This window comes from Argentina silus (assembly GCF_951799395.1).
Source record: "Argentina silus genome assembly, chromosome: 21".
Lineage (NCBI taxonomy): Eukaryota > Metazoa > Chordata > Actinopteri > Argentiniformes > Argentinidae > Argentina > Argentina silus.
The window spans coordinates 3,412,228-3,423,726 of NC_139675.1; the positions used below are offsets into that span (position 1 = coordinate 3,412,228).

The 11,499-nt window shown below is 44.5% G+C and overlaps 1 protein-coding gene across 1 annotated transcript in view; it reads left to right on the forward strand.

The window, feature by feature from the left end:
• LOC310820960 (rho GTPase-activating protein 7-like) overlaps positions 1 to 4,166 on the forward strand; it is a gene marked incomplete at its 3' end in the record, with an annotated part of 22,089 nt that extends 17,923 nt beyond the window's left edge. Inside the window, exon 8 of the mRNA XM_083692804.1 lies at positions 4,114 to 4,166. Within this exon, the coding sequence (XP_083548930.1) occupies positions 4,114 to 4,166 (53 nt within the window). The remainder of the gene's footprint in view (positions 1 to 4,113) is intronic.
• Positions 4,167 to 11,499: the final 7,333 nt, after the last annotated feature.

Here is an 11,499-nt window from a genome sequence, read left to right on the forward strand (position 1 = left end):
AGACATATACCATGCACTGGCTACCAGCTGCAATATAGAGTGTATATACAATATTATGTAACTGTTCATGTTGCTTTTTATGTGTGTGTGTGTGTGTGTGTGTGTGTGTGTGTGTGTGTGTGTGTGTGTGTGTGTGTGTGTTTGTGTGTGTGTGTCTGGGGGGGGGGGGTTATTGTTGGTGGTTAAAAAGGACAGTGAGGAGAGCTAGTGTAATGGAGGCGGTTTGCTGCCCTTGTCTTGCATTCAGGGGACCTAGGATTGAACCCCACCCCGGCCACTCTGGTATTGGGGTGGTTGAGTTGGTGAGAGACAAAGGTGGCAGGGACACCAATGGGAGGGACAACAATGGACATGTGACTAAGTTGGGGTTTGAACCCCTGAACGTGGCACCCAATCATCGACCATTAGACCAAGAGGACATCCTCAAGGTTCGATGGGTGAGGCAGGGCTACCCATCATGACAGCGTGATTCCAAACCAGGGGAGGCTGGTGGAGGGAGAAATCGGAGGATGGGCTCATTATAATGCATGGAACAGAGTGAGGGTTAGGATTAGGTTAACCTATTCCTCATTCCATTCCATGCATTACAATGAGCTCGTCCTCCGATTTCTACCTCCATCAGCCTCCCCTGGTCTAAACCGACCACAGAGATGGGTCATAGCTTTTAGAGAGTTTCACAGGTGTTCCAAAACTACCATGGAGACCGTGGAGATTCTGATGGACCAAATGTAAACTAGACAAAAAAACAAGTTTAAAAGAAACAGAATGTAGCTGCTTTCACAGCTTTGAGCGAGAAATGGGAGTTGTAGTTTAGGTGCCATTTGTAGGCTAATCATCTGATGAACATAAGCTATGTGAAGACATGTTCAGTCTTCTGCTCCAATACCTCTGGAGGAACGAGAGAAAAACAAGTTCGGGAAGGAAAGAAAAGAGAATGTCCTTTTATAAAGGGGTGTATTTTACAGGTTTTACTGTAGAGGGGAAGAGTGAGGGTAAGAGAGAGAACGTTTGTTTGTGTCGTTTATGAAGAAAGAATAATAATCCAGGCTTCTGTTGTTGTTGTTGTTGTTGTTGTATGTGTGTCTGTTCCGTCAGTGTTATGTTAAAATGAAGTAAAAGACTAAATAGTAAAAAAGTTAAGTATAATTGTACTTCACTCACATACTCAGTGTTCAATATGAAAGCTTTCTCTGTCTGTCTGATGCATGAATAATTTTGCCAAGCTAAGCCATCATGTTGTATCGTTAACGTGAGTATGTTAAAGACATTATTAACGTGAGTACGTTAATCATTACGTTAAGCCATCGTGTTGTTAACATGAGTACGTTAATCATTACGTTAAGCCATCGTGTTGTATCGTGAATGTGAGTATGTTAAAAACATTATTAATGTGAGTATGTTAAAGACATTATTAACGTGAGTATGTTAAAGACATTATTAACGTGAGTACGTTAATCATTACGCTAAGCCATCATGTCATATCGTTAACGGACATTAATCATTATGCTGCCAAATCTGAATAACGTTTGACAATGACAGTTAATTTAAACCTCCATATATTTATACCTCTAGATATGGTCTTTGTTTTGTTTTGTATCATGTTATTTTATTGTAAATGTTACGCTTAAGTTACAGAAATGAACAAATGTTTTATCTTTTTTATCATTAATTTTATTTCTGTACAGGTTATTCACAGTGCACTATTAAATGGATTAAAACAAAATGGTCGCCCTCTCTGGGTGTTTGTGTTGTTGTTGTTGTTGTTGTTGTTGTTGTTTGTAAGGTTTGATCAGTGATTCAAAATGATGAAAACAACTGTCCAATCTCGACATGGTACTCTGCTATAAAACTGTGTGTCCCGTTATGTACAAAATTTTGCTCTCCAAATGAGTTCAATAACTGGGTGTATTTTATTGTTTTTTATTTAACGGACCAATCAGAAACAGTTTGCTGCTGTTCGCCCTTGACGAGCCAAGCGGGGGTGGGAGGTGGGGGTGGGGGTGAGGGGGTCATGCAATGGCTGGCTGAGTAGATGGTGATCTCACTGCTGTCTTACATAACAGCTTCATGTGGCAGAGGGAGGACAAAGAGAGTGTTGTACCACAGCTGGTTGGAGGGGGGTGATGGGGGGGGGGGTGGTGATGGGGGGTGGGGGGCAGGGTCTGGTGGGGGGGGGGGGGCTAGCGTAGCTCTCACAGCAGGGCCCATCTGTGGGAAGGAAGAATGTTTCCCACCGTACACACACACACACACACACACACACACACAGTGTGTATGACTGTATACACCAGTGTGATATACACAGGGACTTGCCACACATGCAGTGTACAAGGCAGGTACAGACTTGCACTGGTGCATGGACACACACACACAGACACACACACATACACATACACACGCACGCACGTATTCACACACACACGATCACACACACTCCATATGGAGATACAAGACAGACATATAGTAGCACTCTCCTCCTTTCTCTTCCACCTCATCCCTCCTTCACGTTCAGAAGTCCCTCAACAACATCCCTTTCTCACGTGGACAACCAGAACACTCTGCATTCTCCTCTCTGGTGTTTCACAGGACGCAGAGATAAACCAGAGCTCTGTCACACACACACACACACACACACACACACACACACACACACACACACACACACACACACATACACACACACACACACACACACACACACACACACACACACACACACACATAACATGTGTGTGCTGGGAAGCCAACATGTTTGTGAGCAGATAAGGCAGGTCACATTCCTGCCTGGGCCGGAGAGAATAGCACAGAGGATGGGTCCCACATTGATAACTGCACAGAGAGGTGTGTGTGTGTGTGTGTGTGTGTGTGTGTGTGTGTGTGTGTGTGTGTGTGTGTGTGTGTGTGTGTGTGTGTGTGTGTGTGTGTGTGTGTGTGTGTGTGTGTTAACTGAACTGTTGAGCAATGACAGTTTATATGTACGGAGTAGAGATTAACTATAATGGGAGAGATAGCTATATGCTGTAAAAAAAATAATTCAGTTTGTCAGCACTTACTCAATTGATGTTTGTAGCTAATATATAGAGTTGTGTTCACTGTTTTGCCAAAAGGTGATTAACTTTTGCATTTTCTGTGAAAGCAATGAGAAATTACTAACTGTTTAGCTGAAAATGTTACTCATGTGTGTTATTGCTATGGGTATGTGACCTTTAGTTTCATACAAATGGTTTACACTGTTCTGGAAGGGCAGGAGGGGGGGGGCAATCCCTGGTTTTTCCTTTTTGGCATGCATGTAAAACAATTTTGCGTCCCAAATCTGTACCCTTTTTCCTGAAGTGTGCACGTCTGCTCTCCTTAGCCTGGATCCTCAAGTCTTCAAAAAAGGCTTAATCCTATGGTTTTACATCCACGAGTGGCAGTACACAGAAATAGGAGGGCAGAATTATGACAAAGACCATGCATGCTAAACCAAGATGGCAGCCATAGTCTTGACAAAATGGTCCCTGCATGTTCATGGTGCCATCTCGAAACCTTTATGACTTTTTTATGACTGTGTTTTTCTCTCCCGTATTCAAAGCTTAATATACTCAGTAATACATCATTTTACTGGCCTGAGTCAGTTTGACTCATATGTTTGCCCACCATTTTAGCAATCTTGACATATTGTAAAGTCACAGTAACTTTGAGGTCGGGTGGGATTTGAATCATAATTATAGAGAAGAGAAGATCTGCACCAAGTGACAAGGACTTATGTAGTGCACCACACATGCTCTCAGGAAACAGCTTTTGATTACTATTAACATTTTCCAGAAATGTGAATTGAAATAAAGCCAAAGCAGTGTTTTAACTGTGTTTAATTGTCCCACAGCAGTTCAATTATGCCACAAAAGATTGTGAGGAGAAAATGTAATATTTTAGTTAAAATTAGTTGTGTTTAGCAATCAGACATGGTTGGACTTCAACCAGGGACCTTGTGGACTTCACACACACGTCTTAACCACACATCCACTGAGGTGTCAGATGCCTTCCCAAAAATGTGAGAACATGAACTCACTATCATAACCCACTGAGCTCCCCAGGAGTGTTTGAATTATGACCCCCCCCCCCCCCTCACAGCCCCACCCCCACTGCCACGCCCCTCCAGCCTGCCCCTGTTGGAGCCCAGCTGAATCTCTTCACCACTCAATCAATCAGCCCCGACAATGGCCTCGGAAGAAGTTGTTGCCTTCACCATACAAGTTACAGTAAGAAAGAATTGTTTTGGTTTTGATTGTGTTTTAGATTTGAGTTTACGTTTGAGTTTAGTGGAAGATGAGTCTGCAATGGATAATGTGTGTGCATATGTGTTATGATGTCAGTGAGTGTGTGAGTGACTTGAGGGGGGCACTGGTGGGGTCATCGTTGATACATGAGTTGCCTCTCTTTTTTACCTGTCTTTTTGGCTACAGGGATTTGGCCTGGGAGTTAGATTAAAAACCCTTGACTGCTACCTGCCTGACCCTCAGTTTAGTTGTATGTGGAGTTTTACACATACAGTAGTGATGCCTCTGCTCTCTCGCAGTGGTTGCAAGTCATGGTTCATACAACCTCCACTCACAGTCTAGGATTCAACTCCATATGTCTGCTAAAGAAAACAGGTGTAGCTACATGTGCAGTAGTGAGTTGCTCTGGGGTTAGATTCCTGTCTTGTCTATAAGGTTGTGAAGGGTGGCTGTTATGTGCTGTTCAGTAACAAAGTCTGTGCCTCTGAATGTAAGGATTGTAGGTTTGAATCTGGGCACAGTCCTGGGGTCAGTTTTCTCAAAGCTTCGTAGCTAATGCAATACTGTCAGGCCCACTGTCTCCTAGATCAGCAATATTGTTCATTGTCAACTGTTTTTAGAACAGGTATCGCTGCTCCATGAGTACAGTTGTTCTTAGTTGCTTGAGCACATTTCTTGAAACAGTATTCAACTTTTGAAAACAGTTAACACCCCTTAATATAAGGATATGTGCATTATGAACAGTATAGACAGATGTGTACAGAAGAGCAGTGGTATGTAGTAAGAGCAGTGTGTACAAGTGAGGATACAGTATGTACAGTTTATAGGAATACTGTAGGGTAGAGTAGTCCAATTGTCCGGGGGGGGGGGGAGTGTGCAGGGGTTGGTAGGTTGTCACCTAGGTGCAGAGTAGGAGTTCAGTAGGGTGACAGCCGCAGGGAAGAAGCTTCCTCTGAACCTGCTGGTTCGGGTGCGGAGAGACCTGTAGTGCCTCCCGGAGGGGAGTGGGGTGAACAGTCTATGGTTGGGGTGAGAAATGTCCTTGACGATGCTGCGTGCCTTACGCAAGCATCGTTTGCCCTGGACAGCCTCAATGGAGGGGAGTGAGGAACCGGTGATGCGTTCCAGTCAGATGCAGAGCAGTTGCCATACCATACTGTGACACAGTTGGTGAGGATGCTCTCGGTGGTGCAGCGGTAGAAGTTCACCAGGATCAGAGGAGACAGATGGACCTTCTTTAGTCTCCTCAGGAAGAAGAGACGCTGGTGAGCCTTCTTAATCAGGGTAGAGGTGTTGAGGGTCCAGGAGAGATCTTCAGAGATGTGGACACCCAGAAACTTGAAGCTGGTGACTCGCTCCACCTCAGTCCCGTTGATGAGGATGGGGGTGTGTGTGCCAGCTTTTGACTTCCTGAAGTCCACAATGAGCTCTTTGGTCTTTCTGGTGTTGAGAGCCAGGTTGTTGTCAATGCACCACACTGTCAGGTGCTGGACCTCCTCCCTGTAGGCCGACTCATCGTTGTTGCTGATGAGACCAATCACCGTAGTGTCGTCTGCGAACTTAACAATGGAGTTTGAGCCATGTACAGGTGTGCAGTCGTAGGTGAAGAGGGAGTAAAGGAGGGGGCTCAGCACACAGCCTTGTGGAACGCCGGTGTTCAGAGTGAGGGTTGAGGAGGTGTGGTTGTGTAGCCTAACAGACTGCGGCCTGTTGGTTAGGAAGTCCAGAATCCAGTTGCAGAGGGAGGAGTTGATTCCCAGTTCACTGAGTTTGGTGATCAGTTTGGAGGGGATGATGGTGTTGAAAGCTGAAGTCAATGAACAGCATTCTCACATAGGTGTTGCTATTGTTGAGGTGGGACAGGGCGGAGTGAAGTGCCGTTGAGATGGCATCCTCTGTACTCCTGTTCTGCCGGTAGGCGAATTGGAAGGGGTCCAGTGTGGGTGGTAAACAGGTCTTGAGTTGAGCTAAGACCAGCCTCTCGAAGCACTTCATGATGATGGGCGTGAGTGCAACTGGGCGGAAGTCATTTAGGCTCATTGCAGTGGAGTGTTTTGGCACCGGCACGATGGAGGTGGTTTTGAAGCACGCGGGGACAGCTGCTTGGGCTAGGGACAGGTTGAATATGTCAGTCCAAACCTCAGCACAGGCCCTGAGGACGCGTCCGGGGATGCCATCAGGACCAGCAGCCTTGCGTGCATTAGTCCTGCTCAGTGCCGCACACACGTCGGTGGGAGATAGAGTGAGGGGCTGGTGATCTGCAGGGAGCACAGCCTTGATGGCCACCTCCTTGTTGTCCCTGTCAAAGCGGCCATAGAAGTGGTTCAGCTCATCAGGCAAGGAGGCGTCGATGGAGAGGGGTGAGGTGTTAATGGGTTTGTAGTCAGTGATGGCCTGGATGCCTTGCCACATGCGTCGGGGGTCAGAGTTGTTCTTGAAGTGATCCTCGATCCTTAGCTTGTGGTTGTGCTTGGCCTTTTTGATGCCCCTCTGCAGGTTAGCCCTGGATGAGCTATAGGCCAGAGCATCCCCTGATCTGAAGGCAATGTCACGTGCCTTCAGCAGGAGTCGGACCTCTCTGTTCATCCATGGCTTCTTTGTGGAGTTGTATGTGGAGTTTTATACAGTAGTGATGCATAGCCTCTGCTCTCTAGCAGTGGTTGCTAGTCGTGGTTCATACAACCTCCACTCACAGTCTAGGATTCATATACCAAAAGTCAGAACATAACTTGGTAGAAAACGTTTTTGACTCTCCACTACTCACAATGTCCGCTAAAGAAAACAGGTGCAGCTACATGTGCAGTAGTGAGTTGCTCTGGGGTTAGATTCCTGTGCTGTTGAATGACTGTCTGTGCCTCTGAATGTAAGGATTGTAGGTTTGAATCTGGATATAGTCCTGGGGTCAGTTTTCTGAAAGCTTTGGAGCTAATGCAATATTTTATCCCAAATGTCAGGCCCACTCTCTCCAAGATCAGCTACAATGTTAATTGTCAACTGGTATAAGAACAGCTGTAGCTGTTCCACGCTTACAGTTGTTCTCGATCGAATTCTTGAAACAGTATTCGACTTTTGAAAACAGTTAACATGTACCCCTTAATAGTGAACACGTTTGCTAAAACACCACATTTGCACTGTAACTCTCACAACTTTGAACCCATGTCACAAAAGTGCATCAAAACAGTATCCTTTTTTTTTTTTTTAGATTAGATTAGATTAGATTAAACTTTATTGTCATTGTGCAGAGTACAAGTACAGAGACAACGAAATGCAGTTAGCGTCTAACCAGAAGTGCAAAAAGCAGAAAGTGCAATGAACAGTATATACAAGTAGTGCAGTATATGAGCAGTAAGTAGTGCAGTATAGTATAGTAGTGCAGTGTAAGCAGTAAATGAATAGCAGTAGCATTATAAGCAGAATAAATAGGTTACAGTATGAACAGTGTATCAGCATATGAGCTGTATAGGCAATGCAGTCTAGCAGTATATATGTATTAACAGTAACAATAGGGTAGATAGCAGAATAAATATAAATATGGAATGCCGTATGAACAGTATAAACAGGTATAAACAGGTATGTACAGTATGTACAGATGTGTGCAGTGTATTAACCGTAGTATTAAGAAAATATATATATATATATATATATATATATATAGGGATATGTGCATTATGAACAGTATAGACAGATTATGAACAGTATAGACAGGTATGTACAGAAGGGCAGTGGTATGGAGTAAGAACAAGTAGAGTGGGGGGGGGGGGGGGGTTAGGGTTAGGGTTGGTCGGTTGTCACCTAGGTGCAGATTTGTCATCTAATGAAAAGTTCAATCAACCATTAATTTCATTATGACGCACAAAATAGTAACTATAACCATCAATATTCATTGCAGGTTGGACAACTTCCGTTTGAAAACAAATGTGAAAATACAATTTCACTCAGCAGAAAAAATGTTGTACAACAGTTTATGGTGGTACTGCGCCTGTTACAGAGAATATGATCGCTTACTATAAATATAAATCAAGTTCATCTCAAATATTCAGAAACAAGCAAGTCGTTACAACAACAAAAATGGCATTACTGTAGAACACAAAAAGTGGCCAAAAAACCCTTCACTTACTCAATAGATTTTTGTGTCCTATTTTCGGTAGGTGGCTAACTTTAGCATGTAGTGTGAAGGCAATGAGAAATGACTAACCATTTAGCTGAAAATTTTACTTTTGTATGTTATTGCTCTGCGTATGTGACCTTCAGTTTCATCCAAATAGTTGAAGAAATTGAGTAAAACTGCAGCTTTCTGTCTTGCTTCTGCTAGGTTAAGTTTTGCATGTTCTTGAGTAGCAGAGTTGGTGGCATTGGAAATGTGCATTTGTTGCGAGCAGCTTGGTGGTGTAATGGTATGGAACATGCCCCATGAGCAGAAGGTAGCTGGTTGATATGTCCATGTTACTGATCTTGTTACACTTTTGCTTTGCTTTGCTTTTTTTGCAGGTGTCTGCTGATGTTGACGTCAAAATGCTGAAGTGATGTGTTGTCTGAGTGGCCCAGTGGTAAAGGACAGGTCGTAAGCAGAATGTTGCTGGTTCAAACCCAGCTGAGGTCATGAGGTAAGTTGAGCAGTTTCCAAGTGACCTTCCTTTGGAAGGTTTAGGTGGTGGCTAATTCTCGGTAAAGATGCTTCTTAGAAGAAGAATTTGATATATATATAAAATTCTTCTTCTTCTTCTAAGAAGCACTTTTACCAAGAATTAGCCACCACCTAAACCTTCCGATGGATGGCGGGAGAGATTTCAAACAAAATGACTGGTGGAGTTAAGGAGGAAAAGCAGCTTACTTCTCGATAACCGCTGCTGGACATTGTTCTGGAACAATCCCCCCCACTTTCCTAGTCCGAGCCTTGTCCGGGGGACACTCCCTCACATGCCCCCCACTTCCCTTTTTTTTTGTCCGAGCCTTGTCCGCATCTTGCGGGGGGGGACACTCCCTCACATGCCCCCCACTTTCCTTTTTTTTGTCCGAGCCTTGTCCGCATCTTGCGGGGGGGGACACTCCCTCACATGCCCCCTACTTTCCTTTTTTTTTTTTGTCCGAGCCTTGTCCGCACTTTCAAGTCACCAACCGTGGTGACATACCGCTGGTCAGACCCTGCACCGATGTTCCGGTAAGCCACCGGAGGCAGCACGGCTCCTCTACCTTGCGATAGCAGCCACAGGGTCTCGCACATGTTCCAGAGCCACAACCGGGTCTCGAACCTCTAACCCCGTTATGATGGGGCAAGGTACTAACCGCACAGCCACGACTCCTTCACACTTTACATACTTCGTTTCTTTTATTTGACTTTTTTTTTTTTTTTTTTTTTGAACCTGTCTGCTGATGTAAATGTCAAAATTACGAAGAGATGTGTGTTTGTTGTGAGCAGCCCAGTGGTGCAGTGGTAAAGCACTTGCTCTCTAAGTACAAGGTTGCTGGTTCAAACCCAGCTGAGGCCATGAGAGCTGCACAGTGAGTGCAGCTGAGGCTGTGGGAGGAAAGCACAGAGAGGAAGATGAAAGGGAGTAGAGATTGTTAACTCTAAAAAAAAAAAAAAAAAACCTTCATGTGATAGGTAGTTTTTTTTTGTCCGAGCCTTGTCCACACCTTTCAAGTCATCCACCGTGGTGACATACCGCTGATCAGACCTTGCACCAATGTTCCGGTAAGCTACCTGAGGCAGCACGGCTTCTCTACCTTGCGATAGCAGCCACAGGGTCTCGCACATGTTCCAGAGCCATGACCGGGTCTCGAACCTCTAACCCCGTAATGATGGGGGGAAGGCACTAACCGCACAGCCACGACTCCTTCACACTTCACATACTTCGTTTCTTTTATTTGACTTGAGGAAACATATTCAAAAGCATGTTCCAAACATAGCTCAAGCACCATCACTTGGGCTTGAACCTCTAACCCTGTGATGATGGGGGCAAGGTACTAACCGCACAGCCACGACTCCTTCACACTTCACGTACTTCGTTTCTTTTATTTGACTTGAGGAAACATATTCAAAAGCATGTTCCAAACATAGCTCAAGCACCATCACTGGGGCTTGAACCTCTAACCCTGTGATGATGGGGGCAAGGCACTAACCACACAGCCACGACTCCTTCACACTTCACATACTTCGTTTCTTTTATTTGACTTGCCGGTTTGAGGAAACATATTCAAAAGCATGTTCCAAACATAGCTCAAGCACCATCACTGGGGCTTGAACCTCTAACCCTGTGATGATGGGGGGCAAGGTACTAACCGCACAGCCACGACTCCTTCACACTTTACATACTTTGTTTCTTCTATTTGACTTGAAATTTTGAGGAAACATATTCAAAAGCAAGTTCCAAACCGAGCCTTGAACCAGTGACCTCTTTTTTATGAGACAGCATTCTTTGCAGTGAGCCACCACCACTTTCAGAGTTGCTGTGCTTCTTTTTGTAACATATTCCAAATTACATTAACGTTTGCTGAAACATGTTCAAAAGCAAGTCCCAAACCGAGACTTGAACCAGTGATCTTTCACAGATGAGGCAGTTCCTTGCACAGAGCTACCACACAATTCTCCTGTATTCCCCTTAATCTTTGACATCAAGGTTTGCGGACACATGTATAAAAGCAATTTTGTCAAACCACTACAGAGTAGTTTTGATCCCTCAACCTCCTGTCTACAAGTCAAAGGTCTTACTGAAGAGCCACAGCTACTTCATGTTACCAGTGCTTCTATTTATGTTTTATATATTGTGAGTTGATTAATTAGAGAAGTGTTGGAGGAAGAGACATGGGTTCAAGAGAGGGTGTGTGTATATCTGTTTATGGACACTAGAGGGCAGTTCAGAGAACTGGATCCTGCCTCATGTCCTCTCTCCTGACTGATTGCGGCAGCATCTGGACTGCCCTCTAGTGTCCATAAACAGACACACACACACACACACACACACACACACACACACACACACCCTTTCATGAACCCTTGTCTCTTCCTGCTCTGGAGTGTGACTATATTGCTTTTGTACATGTGTAAACCTTGATGTCAAAGATTAATGCAAGATAATTGTGGTGGTGGCTCTGTGCAAAGAACTAATTATTTTTGCCAATCGAGATGTATCAGGTCCAATCATGAACCGATCCACTGGAGGGAGGTGATTACAGATCTAAAGCAAGGGAGCAATTTCAAGCCTTTGGTTTCCCATAGACTCAATGTTAGAGCTATATCTGC